General features: G+C 41.3%; 1 protein-coding gene across 1 annotated transcript in view; it reads left to right on the top strand.

Moving 5' to 3' along the window:
* Positions 1-3,478: 3,478 nt before the first annotated feature.
* Positions 3,479-19,463, top strand: part of DOCK5 (dedicator of cytokinesis 5) — an 89,756-nt gene continuing 73,771 nt past the window's right edge. The window contains exon 1 of the mRNA XM_085208461.1: positions 3,479-3,500. Coding sequence (XP_085064587.1) covers positions 3,494-3,500 — 7 coding nt within the window. The 5' untranslated portion in view covers positions 3,479-3,493. The remainder of the gene's footprint in view (positions 3,501-19,463) is intronic.

Here is a 19,463-nt window from a genome sequence, read left to right as displayed (position 1 = left end):
AATATTAGCATACAGCTTCACTATTCCCCTTAAGAGATAAAAAGCCACCAAGAACACTTGCACATGCTCATGTTAGTACTTTATAGATAAAGGTGGGCTGGTGTTAGAGAATTTTTATCCTCTGCTCTAAAATGACTGCTCTACAGGTACACCTTATGAAATATCCCTCAGATGTCCTGACTTGCAGTACTCTTCTCCCATGTAGTGGCCTAATTACTGGTCTACCTTCCTGCCCAGAAAGTAAAACCATAATCAGAGTGTCCTGAGGCTGCTCTAATTAGCCCCTAATTTCCAAAAACTAGGAATAAAACCCAATCAGACCCTTATTCTAGCTCTTTGGTTATACTGTTTCTTTCAAAAGCTTTTTAGGGGAATTTCAGGTCTGTTTAGACTGCTCTGATTACATTATTTTGCTTTCACTTCATGAGGCATTAGGTATCTCTTCTCATGGTTTGCTGGCTCAGGACAAGATTTCAGTGTACCTCCACAGTAGAAATAACCCATAATGTCAAGAAGGAAGCTATCTAGAACATAATTACTTGCAGAGTCTTACTAAGTGACTTGGAGTCACATTTAAGGTTAAATTTCATCCTAGGTAGTTGTGAAAGCTGATTTGATTAATGGTATCATGCACAGAAGTTGCCTTTGCTATTAGATTACTGCTGCTTTTTTCCCCCTGATTTTTGCCAGTGTTTATTGATTGAGTGTGATGCTCCAGGCGTAAATAAATAAACAAAATCACCCTGCTGTCCTGCAGCTGATCAATGGGTGGTTTTTACAAGCCTGCAGATCATGTTACAGGAGCAATGGCTAACGTGGGCTCAGCAGATGTGGCTGCAAGCTGTGATTTTTGCATGCAAACGTGATTTAAAAATAAAACCATCTCCCTGCATCTATGCTCTCTGGCTTTAAAAGTGGCCTTCCTGCTCCATCTTTCACTAGAAAGCAGTTGTGTCAACACCTTCCTATGTGATGTGGCTGCCACAACCACAGCTTTTCTTACTGTTCTGTTCTTTGTCTCAGGCGAATAGAATTTCACATCACATTCAAGGTGAGCACACTGTAGCTCACGTTTGTGGGCTGATATCATTGGACAAAGTGTTACTGTATACACCAGCATGAATGATTAACTCATTATTTTGCCTAATTCCTCTCCTGAAGGGACTAGCTGCAAGCAGTGTTGCACCCATTGCAGTTTTGATGGAGGGGAACAGTTTGGTGCATCTCCTAGCATGCCGTAATTATGATTTTCCCTTTTCCTAGGTGTGCAGAATAAAGCTTTATGAAAGTCTTGTAGGAGGAAGTGCACAAGATTTCCATTGAGATTGTTTTACATTGATAAGGTGAGCAAATAATGATAGAAGTTTTGCCCCAAATGGCACAGAGCAGTAAGGAAGGCCAATCTGGACTTGTTACTATGAGTTATCCATTAACTGATGCTACTATGCTGCCATACAACCCCACAACATAATGCATGATCCATATAAGAAAGCAGGTTCTAGTGCTGGATCTCATCTTGCCCATAATTGTTTAACTCCATCTTTATCAGCAGCCTGTCCTAACATATTGTATGAGCCTAAATTAGCTAAAGAAAGTGGGACTCTTTTTATTGATTTCTATAGACTTTTGATTAGGTCCTTACACAAACCTGCCTCAATCCATTAGAGTTACTGGGGGCTTTTTCAACAGTTCTGCCCAATCAAGAATATTTATGCTCATAAGTTCGGCACAGAACTTGCTGTGGAACTGAAAATGTCTCTGTGCACCACTCTATTGCACTATGGAAGGGTCATAAATGTTTGGGGAACTTTGAGCTGCTACACCAACGCTTTTAAGTCAGTAACAGCAGTGCCTGAGGACCAGGCATATTAAACTAACCTTCTATCCTAAATATCTGTCTATTCAATACTGTTTCAGCACTCAGCAATGCTTATTTCTTCACACCTGTGTCCTTACACTTTCTTACACTTAATACTTTCTGTATTCTACTCTTTCACATGTGCAACAAATGTGTTCTTTTGAAATGCAAAACAGTGGCAGAAATGGTTGTGTGGAGATGACTCTGTGATGACTGAAGCTGTGATGAATTTTTATTTTAGAATCAAGGAGGTTAACAAACATGAAAGAAAAAGCTGTTGAGTGGAACAGGCCTGTCTTATCAGGCTGCTAACATATTCTCAGCTTCACTTGCTTTGAATCACTGTGTTCCAGCAGACATCATTTTTCAGTCCGGATGTTTTTCATTACTTTTAAATGGTAGGGATATCTGTTCATAGACCACAGGGCCACTGTGAGTAATGTTTTCAGAATAAGCAAGAACCGTCCTAGAGGATTTCACTTTTTAGTCACTGTAGCAGAAATGCTAAGTCACAGCTTGCACCAGTGATGGAGCACCTGGTGGGAAGGCAGGATCAACCCAGGGGAGCTCAGGTGCATGCAGTGCAATGTACCTGAATGACCTGAAGGGCTGGAGCAGGGATCCAGCCCTCATTTAAGGGTTGGCAGTGGAGATAAGGGGATCTTGCTGGAGGTCTCTGCACACGTGAGGCCTTCTGAAGGTAAGCACCTTCTTTCCTTTAGTTTTGTGCCTACAGCTGTTGTGTTTGAGCAAATCCTCACTTGCTGCTCTGCTGTCATTGCTGTGCATTCTGTTGCATCACTGTCACTACGGACTAAATCTTGCTGGCTTCTATTTTAGTCAGAGTGTTTTGTATGAATAGGTTCAAGAGGGATTTGGCCTTATTTTTTTGTCACTTTAGTTGAGTCCAGCTGTGGGATGTCTGCAGAAATGTCACTTTGAGTTGCCTAGCAATCAGCAGTAACAGCAAAACATGACTCTGTTGTGTGTTTACAGATAACAGCCAACAAATTGACCTTATATATCAAGCATGTCAATAAACCAAGCAACTCTATTCTTTTGAAAAATAACTGCTCTCCTCCCTGTTCTCCTTTTCTCTCTCCCCCTACACACGTCTGCAGTGGTGCTAGCTTTAGATACTTCAGGTTTGGTTTAGATACCCTTCACAACCAGGTTACAAATCTTCCAGTTTTGAGTGTTTATTTTGAGGGTAAAAAGTCCAAAGTTGCTGCACGTTATTCCTATTTATGATCGGGTAATAAGGTCTCTTCCAAGCTGAGTTCTTTGCCTTCAGATGTCTTTTATTCCTTTACCAAAGAACAACAACAGAAAATAGAATGACTTTCTTTGTTATAAGCAGATTCACTTTCTCTACCCCATTCTGTATCATGATACTTATCTTATATGGTACATACTCTTTTCTGTAGCTCTCAGTTCAGTGTACTATCAGATCTCATCCTGAACTGTTCTCATTTAAATTTGATGTATGTTATGTCAAGTAATTTGGGATTTTTTTAATTTATTTTTAGAACTAGGATAAAAATGGAAAACGCTGAGGTGCTTTAGAGCTTGCATGTCTGAGGCTTCAGTTCAGCATTGGAAAGCATCAAGGATACATTCAGGAATGGGCAGACAATGCATGGTGAGTAGCATCAGGGATATCTGGACTTTATTTCTTTAATGCCAGTGCCTCTGTGCTTCTTGCTGGCATAATTTACAGTACCTTGAATGAATTAGTACCAGAGCTTCCCTGGTCTTGAAAGAATAACTATGCATCATCTCTGACATGACAGCTAATCACATCCAAGAGAATTCAAAGGCATGTAGTCATAAATTCTCTTATTTAAGCTTAAGATAAGAATTGGTGGTGAAAAACTGGGTTGAGAGCCAAACAGAAGCTGCAGCTTGCAAAACATATCCTGGTGTTGGGGTTGAATTCTGAAATTCACCAGATCAAAGCATGCAGAAGTTGCTTTCAACTCAGGTGACCAGTAGTTCCTTCCTAATCACCTGTTGCACTTCCAAAGCTCATTAAACAAACCAGGAACGTTGATCTCTAGGTCTCTTACATTCAAGCCTTAGATCTATTCAGGTAGAACTCATTCATGTTAAAGGCAAAATGACCAGAATTTCTAGTGGTTAGCCCCCAAATGTTCTCATACTGGATGAGAAGTCAATTACTGGGGAACAGAAGCCAACTTTTCAGGTATCCAGTCAACAACTGAAATTGAACAAAATAGAGAGCATCTTTAGCCAGCAGAAATTAAGGACGCTATTTTTTTATAGTGTCAACAGAATGAAGAAACTAATTTCTAGTCCATGTAGCTTTCTCCAGCCCTGCCTACTAACAGAGAACCTTTAAGAAAATATCAAGTGCTCATGTCCTCCCCTGTTCTACATGGAACTTTCTGTTATTTTGCTTGTTATTCCAGTCTACAGCATAAAGTCCTCCAACCAATTATCTCTGTTAGTAGACAAAGGCTTGCTGTCATTGCCAGTTATTGCGAAAGGCATCTCTAAATATCGGTATAAAAACTGTACAGCAGCCTCACCTGACACTAACTGCTTTGAATCTCTCTCCCTCTTCTACGTCTGTATAACCACACTGATTCCATTGGCTTGGTTGAATCATTACTAAATTACCTGAGTGTGAAAGGAGAATCAGACCCACCCACTGAACAGAGAGCATTGTACTTTATTTCTATTCTGTTTGAAACGAGAGATTTGGTGCTTCAGCTGTCAGCAGTGAGACAGTAGATACCACCTGTGGAGCTCTTCCAGACAAGCGAGAGCACTGAGAAGCTATTGACAGCTTTTCATTTCCATTACTGGGAGCTTGAGGCATTGATGTGAATACAAAAGAACGCTTTTGTTAGGTATGTGTGGCTTACACATAATGCCTCATTGCCATTCTTGTTTGCACGTGACATTTCTTCTTTGTTCCTCTAGCTGGATGTTCTCTAAAAGGAGCATCGCTGCTTTCCTCTGCATGGTGCTACACTTCATTTTGTTTTTCCCCCAGCAGCCTCAGGTGATTGGACTGTTAATGCAGTTAGGTAAGGGGTGGGAGGAAGGAAGAAATGTAGGCTCTGAAACAGGACAGCAAGGCACGTGTTGGTGCAGCACAACCCTCTTGTCCATACTGCTTTGTCACTAACAAAGCCCCATAGGTTTCTCACTGTGTGCTCTCAGGCTCAGAATCTGGGCTGCCCTTCACAGGATAGAGGATAATGCTGGCTTGGCTCTTCCCAAATTCAAATAGGTCTAACCTCTGGGACTGCTCCAATTTATTGCCTACAGCAGCTCCCTTGAAGGCCAGTGACAGACAACCTAGAATTGGTGAACTACAAAATATTTTCTCTGCATTTCTTAAATCCTTGCATAGGAATTTTAGTCAGCATCAAGGAAGAAGAGACAAAGATGTGAGTGTAATAGATGGATTTGTTTGGCAGGCAAAATTTTGATGTTGGAAGAAATTCAGGTCAGCTGTGAAATGAAGATTTTAAGGAGTTTCTATAGAAAATATTTCTCTGCTCCAGCTTCAGTAAAGTTCTACTTTTCCTTCATTCCCCAGCTGAACTGTTTACTGAGGGTTGACCTGAATTTACGAATAGCCAATCTTCCACCAAAAATGCATTTTATTTTTTTCAGTGATTTGAAAATATAAATTTCAACAAAGTTTAACCAAAGAATTTGGGTGGAACCCGCGCCTAAGTTTGCCATACAAATCAGATGGATTGGGGAAAACTGCACTGTCATGCAAGCCTTGTAGGGAATCTTTGCAGTGAACATCCAGCAATTCGGATTCTCAGGCAGGCATTTGCAAATCCTGTTCCTCTGCAGCAAACATTTGCTATGTGAAAAGTAACAAACCAAAATATTCTTTACAGACGCTTTTATATACAAACATTGAGGTTCTGAGGTAAGTGAATCTAGATCCTTCATGTTCTGGTGCTTTTAGCTCAAACACCACAAAGTTTAATGCCTGCTTTTCTTTGCCCAGAGAAGGGTTAAGCTTTGTGTTTGCCGACAGCATTGCAGCAAAGGGGATAAAGCAAGCTTGAAGGGCAGAAATGATGTACTGCATCTTTAATAGGGTGTGTCTAATCCACTTGCTGCAGTCTCTGCTGCAGTGAGGTTCAATTTGGGCTCCGTCTGTCTTTGTTAACTCTCCTTATTTTATGATAATTGGAGATAGAACAAGCATGGCCGTTGATCTGAAGCTGAGCAGTAGCCCATGAAGGGTGGGAACCGTGGTGTAGCACACATCCCCAGCTCTGTCACCCATTGCTTAAACCGAAAACTTTTGTCAGTGATTCTGAGCTTTCAGTGAGTTTAAGGCTCTGTTGCATATAAAAAGGGGCTAGGCAGGGATTTGGGCACACTGTACTATCTTACCCTGTTAGCAACTAAACGTAGTCATCAAATGTATTTTGCAGCAGTTGCTGAATGTTACTGGATCGACTTGGCTCTTATATAAAGGAGATTATCAAGGCTATTGAATATCCCTGAGATTTTTAACAGTCCCTCAAGCTCATTTTACCTGCAGTCATAAAAGGTTTCTTAAAGTGTTGAGAAGCAGGTGTTAGAGGATTAAAAGAAGAGATTTTGAAATTGTATCCTCTGCCTTCAGGACTGCAGTGCTGACTGTACTGGGCAGGTCCAGAGCCACATACAAAATCATTGCACATTGGATAAAGCTTTCTGTAGTCTCCTGAGTGCTTGCTCCCATTATATATAAACATCCATCTAGGACAGAATTATCATATTTAAAACCTGTGAATTTGTCTATTACCAACTTAGTGTTCACAGCTATTTTTGTGTTTAAAGAAGACTTTTTTTAAACTACCTTGTAATTTATTACTTCTCTGACATATGGTGTTGCTATAAGAAGAGCTCCAATGTCACTAAATGTACTTGTGGTTTCACACTCACATCTAATCCTTTTAATTGAACTTCTGATCATAATGTGCATCCATGACTTGGTCTTTCTTCTACCAAGTCGAAGCAGTGTCAACTATTTTGTTCACTGAAATCAAAAGGTGATATTTAACCAAATCTTAAATAATTGAGGCTATCATTTTAATAGCAACTTGTGTATTCTTACAGACTCATGCTGCTAACACATTTGTATGCATGGGCTCCTGCAGAATATGTGGAGTCCACTAAAAACTAATCAGGCTTCTTGTTAATATTAAGGACAGTTTGCAAGATCAGCCTCTGTAATTATAAAGCAGCAGGCATAATTTCTGCTCATCTGTGAAGCATTCACAGTACTTCTGGCACTGAAAATGAGACAGCACTTGTTTAATCTCCTCCAATGTCGTGAGAGTTCTCTATTTGAAGTCCTGCAGAGACTTCAGAGGAGATTGCAGGATTTCACTTAGAGTTAAGGAGCACATATATTTTCAGAGGAAGTGCAGAGCCAGACTTCAAAGCTCATTGAGCAATGTTACCTCTGGAACAGCGCAAACCCTTTTAGATGACACAGTGCATCAGCCATACGAGCAGTGAAATGCTGCTGATTCATCTCTAACTTTGCTTTCTCTTATCTGAGCTGTGGTGCCACCAAGCGTCAATCCGCAGGAAGGCAGCAGCCCTGCCTGATCGAAACAGGCAGCTTCCAGATGATCCTTTCCGGGGAATGCAGCTCCGCAGCAGGTGGGACCAGAGCTAAAACGTCGTCTCTGAAACAGAAAGATGAAGGCTTGAAGTTGGCATAACAGCATGGATTCTTCCAAAGCCTCAACACTCACTGTAACTATCAGGAACAGATTTAGGAATGTTCTCAGCTTAGAACTGTTGACTGACAGAAATAATGGCTCAGTAGTTAATACACTGGGTACTGATCCTACAGCACAGCTAAGACCAGAAGGTAGTAGCAGGTGCTTTGTTTATGACCAATTCCTCACAAACCAGAAATGGAGTCTGAAAGCAAATGTGCAAAACTGATGAGCTAGAAGGGACCTTATCTGTTGGCCTCTAAAACACTGGTCCTGTGGTGATAGATGGAGAAAAGAAAAGATGATACTAATATAAGATTGTGGCAGCCTTGAATGATGAGACAATACATCATATGAATGCATTAATCTTATGTAATTTCAGAGAAGGAAACTTGCCAAAACTGACGTAAATAGAAATCTGGAACATTTCTAGGTATATACTCTATTTGATTCTCAAGTGGACTCTGCCAGGACTCACTGTGCTGGCTTTTTTTTTTTTTTTTTTTTTTTTAATACACTCAAGGTGATCCACGTTTGTCCTGCATTCCTTCCTCTGAGTTACAAGAAGGGAATAACGTCTGTATCAAGTAATCTGTATCACATCTGAGATCAAGTAATAGAAACGCTGTTCTCTTCCTGTCAGTAGAGATTTACTGGCTACTTGCACTGTGCTATTAAACAGTGCTGTTAATAAGATTGGAACACGTGTTTAGGAAGATAAGCCTACTGACCGAAATGTGAGCATGAGAGCAGATCCCACTCAGAATGGGGGCTGTAGCTAATTGAGAAATTGTTCCCTACAGTGTATTTTATGGTTTGCAGTGGAACCTAACTGAATTTTTCCTAGGTAGGCAAAAACTGGAAGTAGCCAAGCAGAAGGTAAAGCACTGTGAATTTTCCTTCTTAGAAGAAGGAATGCAGAGAGCCCAGGGAAAACAATGGTGTGCCTCACCAGGAGATCTGCCTGTTCCCTGCAGTGCTGAAACAAACACTGCCAGGTTTGTGGGGCCAGGGATGGCTTCGTCAAATTGCAAATCAAATCTGCTTCTGCTTTCCTTCCCTCAAACAATATATTGAACTGCTACCTATGAATCAGCCGTCCCATCTGGTGCTCACTGAAACCAAAGAGCTGAATCACCAAACTGAATAGAGCTGGAGCTGGCTGCTTAATTGTGGATTTATGTCTTAATATGGAGAAACGTTCAAAGCCCTGAGAGGTGTCAGCATGTCACTGAAGGCAGCAGAGTGGGACTGACTGACAGCAGCTGAGATCCAGCGCTCTCATTTGTTTTCTCCTGCAGACTTCAGACAAGTAATTATAGATCGCACGTAAGCACACTCGCACAAAATGCTCTTAAGGACAAAAGACTCCATCTTTTGTGCAGTTTTTTTTTTTTTTATTATTTGTTATACTGCGGCCTGGGCTAAAGGCCATCGTCTGTGATCTCTGTACTTGTGCTACTGCATACACTTATAAAAGAATATAGGTCTGATTTTTGGAGTCCTGCAGTGTTTAATCCTTCAGCGTGAGAGTTGGCATTGGATCAGGCGTTGTCTTGCTAAGATTAATCTTTAATGTTAGTAAAGAAATAATACAATTAAGTCTTCCTCCCTTTCTTACCGTGCAGTTTTGATGAACAAATCAGTGTTTTTAGACCACTGTGTTAGAGAGGACTGTTTGGGCAGGGTGCTGGCAATCTGTTCCTATATGATTTCTACACTGAACTCACTAATTAAAATCCAGAATAATAGGAAGATGGGGCTTTTTCTTACCTACCACAGAGAGTTACCATTTGCCAGCAAGTAATTTTATTTTCTTTTGCTTGGTTGGTTGCTTTTGCTTTGCCACAGGCAGCGCACGTACCCCGAATGCCTGGCAACAGTGATCTGACGTCAGCCCAGGCACAGAGCAGCAGAAATAGTGCCTTGTCACCGTGTTCTCCTTGGGCGTCAGCTGCATTATGCTGCTGCAGGGACAGTCTGTCTTAAATCGCCTGCAGAGAGAAATGCAAACGAGGTGCTCACCCAGCTACGGAGGGGGGTTACAGGCAGTGCTGGCAGTGGCAGCGTGGTGCGTGTTGGGGGCACGGGTCTGAGCACAGCACGAGCGTTTCCTACTGGAACAAGCGACTCCTTGTCAGCTGCTGCCCACTGCTGTGCATAGCAAAGTGGCAGAGCTGCTGTCTTCCGCAGTGCACAAAACATCCCGTGCAAGGCAGTGGTTCCCGTTTGCTGTGGGACCCACAGAGCTGCACTGAGGCACCGCTCAGCCGGTTGGCACTGTCACACCTCACCGACGGCGCTGCTTCCCCGGTGACTCGGAACGTGAAGTTGTACTGAAAAATAGGCATGCAGAGTGCTCGGAATACAGGGAGGGTGGCGTAGTTTACAGAGCAGGTATTTGTTGCATTGCTCTGAGGTTTATCTTCAGTGTGCTTTGTAGGAATCACGTAATCGCTGTCTGAGTTTTGAACTGCCTGTTCAGGCTTTGAAAAGCAAAGATGGTTGAAGTTGATGTGCTTGTCTATAAGAAATCCTTAAGGATCTTGATTCTACAAATGCCCCTTTTGTTTTCACATAGTAAATACTGAGAGTAGAACTGTCATTCAGTTATATCTCGTGTCATTTCTGTGTGCTGGAGGAGGTAGGTTTTCATGCAGAAGATAGAAATATCTGCTGCAGAAATACTTGAGTTAGGCAAGTAATTTGGTAGGAAACAACACTGCAGAAACTGAAATCCTGCATGCTGATTCATCAGTTGTGCACAATGCGTTTGTGGAGCAGTTTTCAACTGCTTTTCTTTTTCTCCCGCAAAGGAGCAGGCCATTGCCCCCAGCTGTGCTGCAGCTTTGTCAGAAGGGGGTCTGAGGGCTGAGAGCTCTGCAGAGCAAACCGTGTTCCACGTTGATCTCTTGGTGGCATCTAGCGTTTCAAGTGTGTAACAGCGTCTACTCGCAAGTGGGACTGCGGTAACCTTGAGGACTTGAGATTAAACATTTGTAGATCTCTTTTTGTGCCGCATATCAACCCCTATGAGGGCCGTATGCTCAGACCTTTTAAAAGAAACGATTTCTAAAGCCCCCCCTCCCTCTATCCCAGTGCTTTCCTTTGATTTTTGGCACTTAGTGAGTTTTTTCTTCATCTTTGATACATCTGTCATTAATCCTCGCTCTCGGGGATTTATGATCTCTGCTGCCCTCGGTTCTAAGCTGAGATTCTTTTCCCTCCCAACAGCTGTAACAGTTTTGCTCCTCTGAAGGGATGAAACAATCTATTGGACCCTGTGTTAGAATTAACCTCGTGCTATCGAGCACTGAGACAACAGAAGGTGTCTGTGAATGTTACTGGCAGAACTGTATTCAGGCTCTGTGCTCCTTTCATGAAAGGCAGAGGAAGAAGGCAGTATTGTCACAGCTGAGAGAAGAGCAATGTAAGCTGAGAGCTTAATGGCTGGTGCTGGAGATCTTCAAACCTGTGCACTCTTCTGCTAAAAGGTGCTTATTATTTCAGCTCTTCGACCCCATCTCCGTGAGCAGTGAGAACCAAGCTTACTTTGCTTCCTCTTTTTCTCTTCTCTGGCTCATTTTGTTACAGGAAAAAAAGACGTTCACGTTCAGGATATCGTGCAGCTGATGCACTGCATAGAGCCAGCACCTGCCGTTCTGCGTACGTGAGAGATGAATGTGCATCTCTTTGAATGCAATAACAAAACTTTCAATGTCTTTTGAAGTTATTTCTAGAATGGAGGGGCTCCCAGGAAGAGAGAGATTCTACCTCTGGAAAGTAAAAACTGAGGGAGACTTTGCAAGAAGTTTCCTTTAAGAATGAAAGCCTGTTTCAAAACGGAGAGCGTTGACTTGTATAGAGGATGTGTAAAGCTCCAGGGGGAATTTGTTAACAGCAGTGCTGCATGCATCAGGCAGTGTCCCAGAAAAAGTGGTTATGCATTGGTATTGTCTCTGTTTTGTTTGTCCATATTCTGAATACATCTTTCCTCCTTTCCAATGCAGAAAAGGAGCAAAGTTGAAGAAAAAGATAAAACTTGTAAAAAGAACCAGGATTAGATGCATGGAGAAATTCTTAGGACAATGAATATGTCATTCAAGCATTTATTCGTTTATTCCTATGCAAATGAAACTGACTCATAAGAAATATAGTCTTCATTTTTTATTAGTGAGTGTGCATCATGTAAAACTTAGTGCTTATTCAGAGTATTTCCTCTAAAGATTTCAGAACTCCTTATGTAAGTTAATCAAATCCCCTTAGTAAATATAAGGAGTTTACCTTTGGATGATGCTAGGAATATGCTATATCCAGAACCCTTCAGTTGTAGATTAATACTTATGAAGACTTCATATAACCTTTTTTTTTTTTTTAATAACAAAATAAACCATATCCACCTCATTTTAACTTAAATTCATGCTAAGTGGAGATTAGTCTGAGCCACAACATCTGTATTTGGTTATTAGATTGGGTGATACCTTGGTTGCCTTTACTGTTTGTGTCCGGGTCTTGAAACTACAGCACTTAATTTTAGCTTGAGTTCACCTGTTCTGAGATCTAGATGTCATTTTTTTTTAATTAGCATAAGTTTATTGTTTGAGAAATAATCACATGTGACAGCAGAGACAGGTGAGCACCAAACTCATGTGGGATCAGTCAGATTCTTCTGCTCTTGCTGTACTTTGTGCATCTCAGTCTACATCTTCCATTCACCAGCCAAATCTCTGTGCTGGTTGTGTCAGGAGGTGACCTCTGCTCTACAGTAAAAATATTTATTCTTTTTTACAAAATGTCTGAACTCCTTGGGAGAACAACGTTCTACTCTTGTATGTAACAAGGCATCCAACTCAGGGAGGTGTTTCTAGCTTTCTGGTACCTTAAGTGCCAAAATCAGAGGTTTGGACTTGTGATAACACACAACATAGAGACTTCCCAGGAGCAGAGGAAGGAGGAGTATTGCTTTTATGCAAGGAATTATTGATTGCAGTCTGCTGAAGAGAAGTATGACATTTGCTCACGAATCCGAAGAATTATTGGAAGCTCATTTCCAGCCCATTTTGATTAAATCTGACCACACAGCTCCCTGCTGAGGACACTTTCGGGAACAAGCTCTTCAGACATTAAAGATGTAAGAGTTGCATTAAAATATAAAATAGTCGATATCCATGATTCATCTGTGATGGATAGATACCACAGGCATTGCAAGAGGGCTTCTACTAATAGCCACTTTGGAATTAGCCAGTGATTCTTAATGAAAATGCCTGCCAGCACTTCCTCCTTTTAATCTTTCACATGATCTCAAAGAGGAGGGAGGACTGGCATCACTGGAACAAAAGTAAAATACAAAATGAGAGTTTGCAAGCCTCTTGGTAGCTCTATTGCACTTGTTCTATTGCACTTGTGCCATAGTGGCCCCAGTTGAGAGTTCTGGCCTACATGGTAGGAAAGAAGCAGGAACAGAATGAAAGCAGGCTGAGTTTTTCTTACTGGTGTAAATAAGCAGAGTGAATGTCTGAGATACCAGACTGCCAGCTTGACCCAAATACATCCATCGTTGTACTTCATCTTTCAACTCAAGTGTTGCAAAATCTCTTTCTATCTATGTAGAGTGCTAAAACCAAATTTCATCACAGCGTTCCTTGCTGTTCCATGCTTTGTAAATGGAGTAATTAGAGATTCAGTAATCTTTTATCCTCTCATCTTTTGCAATGAAGTGTCTCTTATGGGTGGGTGAAGAGTGCCCAGCAGCAGCAGCATGTTTGTTCTCTCATCCTGAAATTAACTGAGCTCTGTTGCATCTCACCGATGATAAAACTGGTTTAATTTTCCATAGTAAATAGGAACAATATAGCATAACAAACCCCTTGAATTTAAAGTATTTTATCAGCTATACATTTCTACAAAACATTTATCTCCACAGCAATTATTCAGTCAGATAGAAGAAAGGAGCCCAGAGATATTCACAGTGTGAAATGATGTCATAAAACAAATATTGCCCTGGAGATGCTTTTTTCTGTTTCAAATCTAGCAGGACTCTGTGCTTTCTTATCACAGTTCCAAACCATTGATGAAGCTGCTATATCATATAGAAACAATGGTAGAAAGTGAATAACTGTCATAATACAATAATGAATAAGGAGTAGAAAATATAACCCTATGAGCATTAGCTATGTAGAAACCAGCAACTAGATGAGGGAAGAGTTAGCAGTTCATGGCTTTTTGGTAGACCAGTACCAGTGTGAGACAGGAGTATAAATGACTCTACCAGTTGTGAAATTCATCTTTCTTCAACTGATAGAGTTCCTCCTCCAGCCTCAATTTTTCTTGTCATAAAATAGCTAATGGGTAAAATAAAATGGCCAAAGCAGAGTATGGGAATCTGGAATCCTTAGGTTTGTGTTGCAGGCTCTGAACAAGTCTCTAATAATGGACTGAAAGAAATGAGATTTTGCTCTTCACTTCACAGCGATTAGCCATGGAATCTAGTTCTAAATGGTGCTGCCATTGAAAGTGTTCTTCCTCTATGATTTAGAGTGTCCCTTTAGAAAAAAAAAACAAGTGAAGATGGTTTCTTTAAGCCCATACTCTGTATTTTCTTGGGCTTTAGGCTGATTTACTGTGAAGAATGGAAATGGCTTTAGTTTTGAAGAAAGAGTTGCTTGCTTCTTGCTTTCTGTCATTCTTAACTTGTAAAGCTCCCATCAGTAGCTGAGGGAGTTCTAAGTAACCCAGAATGTAACTAGGGACAAGACTGGGACACGAACACAAATGTCTTTCTCTCTCCATCTCTGATGAAATACCAACCAGTCACATGAGTTCATAGTGATCATTTCTTGTGGAAGTTTCTGTCCCGTTTCAGTCACGCACTGAAGATCTGCATCTTCCCCTCTGGCACAACATCAGCTCATGCAAATCTGCACAGAAACACCACCGTTGGTAAAGGACTGCTCGCTTCTATCAGCTGATAACGTGTTCTGCTGTTTCCTTAAATGTGCTGACATTGCTCACAGTTTTATGGCAGACTTCGTTTGGGTAACACATACCTCTTCAGATCTATTGTTGACAGAACAAGGTTACAGAGATCTTTATCTTCACAGATTTTGCAATAAAAGCTTGAAGTCTATTTCTGTCAAACTTGCTCGTTCTGTTTTTCCCTAGAAATAGCCACAAATTTAAGTCTAGCAATTTTGATTGAGATTTTACCTGAGGCCCCTGATTTGCAAAACCTTTCATCCAACATGCAGCAATCTTTTTGAGAAAGGGAACAGCAAGATAACCTTTACCTATGCTTTCTGCTAATCTTTTTATAAGAAGTTCAAAAGCAAGATAAAACAATTTAATATCCAGTTGTTGGGAAAGATCTTGTAATCCCAAGTTGAAACATAGCAGTCAGGTGATCTCCAACTGAAATTAATGTCACAACCCTATTTGTCATTGCTGAGACCAACATTTGAATATCACAACCCTATTTGTCATTGTTGAGATCAACATTTGGAGCATGAAATGTGAAAGGCAAACAAAGCAATTGATTTCAATGAAGTTGTGCTGATTTACATCCACCGAAGATGATGTTCACTGAATGAGTTACTAATGTGGCTTCCAACAGGAGCTCATTCATGAGCTGAAGAGCAGAATTTATAAGAAGAAGAGCAGTGCACGTGGCAGCAGTAAATGGGCTCAGGTGAATTATAGATGATGAAGGTAGTTAAAAGCAGTTTTAAAGCCAGATCTCTGCATGCTGCACACTTTGAGGTGCCATATCTCCTTGCATTTTACATCAGGAATATTGAATTTGCAACTTAACAGAACCTACAGGAGTAAGGTATTGGCCTGCTTGTATTGGTGCAGGTAAGTGAATGTTTCCATGCATCATACAGCAGTGGAGATACTCTTAATTGTTACAGACACCCTATTACATTTGCACTTTCCTTGGCATATTTTGCAAAACTGGAGTTTTGCAGCAATTGTAGAAGTTGATTGCATGATTGGTCCTTTGATTTGCATGGGTGGGATTCATGTCTGAACAAAGGAAGAGATTACCATCTGGAGAAAATGCAGAGTAGATGGGAAGATTCTTCTATCAATCCTTAATAAGAGACAGATGGAGGAGGAGGAGGGAGACTGCTTTGAAACTGTAATAAACTCAGACATAAAAATACAAAGCTATTAAAATGGAAACACCAACTAACTGATTACTCAGAACCTGTTCAGCTGACCTAGGGATACAATAAGGCAGACTTTTCCAAAGCTGCCTAAGGGTTGTTATAGTCCCCATTCCTGTCTAATTGAAAAAGAGTCAGGTTTCAGTACTCAGATGGCTTTGGAATTTTTCACACCAAATCATGAAACAGAGATGATCACTTTTCATCTGGAATTCTTCCTGAGAAAAAAGTGATAAGCCTATCTAATGAAGCACTACGCTACACAGTGCTGTGTTACTCCAGCTCAGTAATGCATAGCTACCAAAATCAACAACTCTGCACCACCAGGACTGAAGAAATGCAGGGATGACGTGGAGGAAATCCAGTGAAACTGCATAACTTGGTAGCTTCAGACTTGTCCCATGCTGGGGCTGCTGGTCGTGCCGGCTGCTGCTGCTAAGGAGAAGTCAAGACTCCAAACTTACTCCACAGGATTTAGCATTTGAGGTGCTTCCAAATTCCTACTAGACACCTTTCATGTCATTAAGCATCCGAACACCTTTACAAATCTGTCCCCAAGACATGTATCAGTTCTGGAAAAGGAAACTCCATAACTGCTTTTGGGATTTTTAGACAAAAGCAATAACTTTACGTAGCATCTTCTCTATTGGCTCTCTCAGAAACATTGCTTACCCACTGTTCTCCTTGTTTGTCAACCCAAAATATCACACAAGATGACAGTTTTTATCTCCCAGGGAGTTTGCTACTCTGCCTTCTTAAAAGAAATACTGTATGCCCTCCTTAAGAAGTGATTTCTACTGTATATAAATAAAACAGAGACAGGGAACACCCATTCACATTAGACCTTGGGTCAATGGGCTGTGCATAGAGCTGCTGTGTATTTTTTCCACTGAAGGAAGTGTTTCCTTCCATCACTGCAGGAAGACAGAACAAACTGTATTTGCAGAGGAGCAAATCTTGCAATAATTCATAAACAGTCGTTTGCTTTTTCATTACTCCTAAATCGGAGAGGGCATTTCTACATGAGTTTGTTGTACCTTAGTTCTATGTGATAATCAGAAGATGGGTACTAGCAGCTGTGAACCTGACTGTAGGTCAGGAATGCTTGCACTTCCTCACAGCTGTGTTGGTAGAGAACAATCCAGAAAAAAACAGTGTTGGTGGTTTTGTTGAAAAGTTGCTTAGAAATATCACTGTTGCTTTAACAGAACAACAGAATGAGCTGACAATGTGATAATGCAAGCTAGTATTGTTATACAGCATTTGCCTTATTTGGGTAACAAAATATGTGGTGAAATAGTCAGCTACATCTACATATATCCGGGCTGCGAGATCTTCAGATAAAACAAAACAGTATTGCGTGATGAAACACGTACAGGCAGATAGGTAAAAACTTCTATTGTAGTGTATGTATTTGCATGTTTAATTGCATACATGGCTTCCTCTGTCGCTTTTTATTTATGACTTCTGCTGGTGATTGGAAAATAAGGGCTCGTTTCTGATCTGTACCTGATCATTCATCAGGTGGAGGGCTTGAATTGTGGTAGAAGGGGTTTTTTTGCTGTGTGGTTGTGCACTTAGTACTGTGCTGAACAAGACTTTTATTATTTTCTCCACTGCTTCTCTTCTTTCTCTTAAATTGCAGTGTAAGCTGCTTGATCCCAGTGCCACCTTTTTCTTTATCTATGCACAGAACCCAGCAAGATGAGAACTATTGCAGTCACCTGGATTCTAAGTGTTACCTTAGGAAAAGCTTTCCATTGCTGTTTCCATTCATCCAGTGAAGGTCAGCACATTCTTCAGCTATTGAAGTTCTTACTTGGAACATAGGAGGGCACTAGAATTACATTTCTTCATCTCTAATTATGCACAAAGCAAGGGATGCAGTTATGCAGCGCTTTAGAAATGTTTGTAGGACCCAGGGTTCTTTCTAACTTCAAGTTCTGAAATGCTCACTTTAGAGAAAAGATTTACTCCAGCTGTCAGATAAATGGCACCTATGAAATGTGAAAGTAATACAACATTCTCAGGGCCTATGAATGCCTATGAACCCTGGTCACCCAAATTGCCCCCAACTTTCACCTGCAACATGACATCAGTCTTGTGGGTTTGAGGTGGGATTTATGTAAAGAGGGATAATCTCTGCTGTAAACCTGATGATAATTTAATTATCTATCTTGCTGTTGTTAGGGGCAGAGAAGAACAGGGTCCAGACTCTGCCATTAACATCCCTGCTTAAGCAGCACATAAGCACTGAAAGATAAAAAGAAAGATATTTGGTAAAATAAGATTAATAAAAGCCTTTCCTCAACAAAACCTACTTTCAGTGGAAGCTGCAGCTTCCTGTTCCCTGTGCCCCTAACACTTGCAAATCATTGTATTTAACAAAGCATTCAACTATCTCCAGCTACTCTAGTTGCTGCTTGTCTGTCTTTCATCTTTTGCTCTGTTTTTCATTTGCTGCCAAGAATTTGCTTTACCTGGGCTGGAAAATACTGCTCAGTTCAGCCAGCTTAACTCTCACAACAGGAATCTTCAGTAAAATGAAGTTTTTAGGCTGGCAGACTCTCCATTAGAGAACCTCCAGCCAAAGGCCTTGGCAGCCACAATGTGGGTCTTCTTTTGAAAACTCATGTCACAGCCTTCCTAACGCTTTGCTGTTCTGGCCTCAGATCCAGCCACTTTCCACAGTCCCTCTCTGGTCATCAGTGAGACACTCATCAAGCTGCTGCTTTATTTGGTGTGATGCTATGGAAAGCCATTGCCTAGCATAAGGAAAAAGGAAAGGAAGCAAACTTTACCAGCAAGGAAAGAGATATTTTTTTCCCCTCTTTCTAAAGAGAGTAATTTTAACTAACATTGGTGTTACGGCGCGAGGAATGTTTGGCTTGAAGTACTGAAGCTTTTACACGAAGAACACTTCAGGCATTGCTAAAACAGCACTTCAGGGGTGGGTGGGTGGATGGAGAGTTCCCTGGACAGAGAGGAATGCAGGGTGATGCAAAAAAGCAGCCTTCTCTGCTTCCCTTGCTCTGCCACACATTGCAAACGGCCTCATCCAGACAGTCTGGTATCAGATCAGAGGGGCTCAGAACAACCATCACCCCTTTGATTGCCTTGACAGCATTATTGCATTGCTCTTTGTATTAAGGTCTGGAGCGGCTGCAGCATTAACCTTGTCTGAGGAACAAGTGAATCTTCAGAATAAAAGGATCTGTAAAATATCCCAGTATACCTTCCCCAAACTTGTAGAAGCTGTTAGGTGTCCCTGAGCTGGTGAGGGGGCCCTGGGCAGCACTGTGCAGTTCCTGTCAGCCCTCAGCTCCCCATGGAATCCCTATGGGACTACATTCAGTGGCACTACTGCATCTTCAGCTCGAGCAACGACAGGGTTTTATGGGTTAGAACAATGGCTTCAAGTACATCTCAGTACAGCATCTGATGCACAGGTGGCTGAGTTCAATTAGGGTTTTTATGAAGAACAAATTAGTTAACCAGTTCCAACTTCCACTGACATTCTCTGTGGAAGCTTCAGGTGCTGTGCAGGTATTGAAAGAGTCCACATTCAACCTCTAAGCTGCAGTGTTACGATGTTCAGTGGCTCAGAAGCAGACACCTGAGCATAGCTGGGAGCATGTCAGTCCTGTTGTGAGCATCCCTTGGGAGCAGAGCACGTCACTTCAGAGCAGGGTTTGTCTTTTTAGTGAGGGTAACACT

Source organism: Meleagris gallopavo, chromosome 24 (genome assembly GCF_905368555.1).
Source record: "Meleagris gallopavo chromosome 24, MGAL_WU_HG_1.1, whole genome shotgun sequence".
Classification (NCBI taxonomy): domain Eukaryota; kingdom Metazoa; phylum Chordata; class Aves; order Galliformes; family Phasianidae; genus Meleagris; species Meleagris gallopavo.
This window is presented reverse-complemented; position numbering and strand designations above follow the sequence as displayed.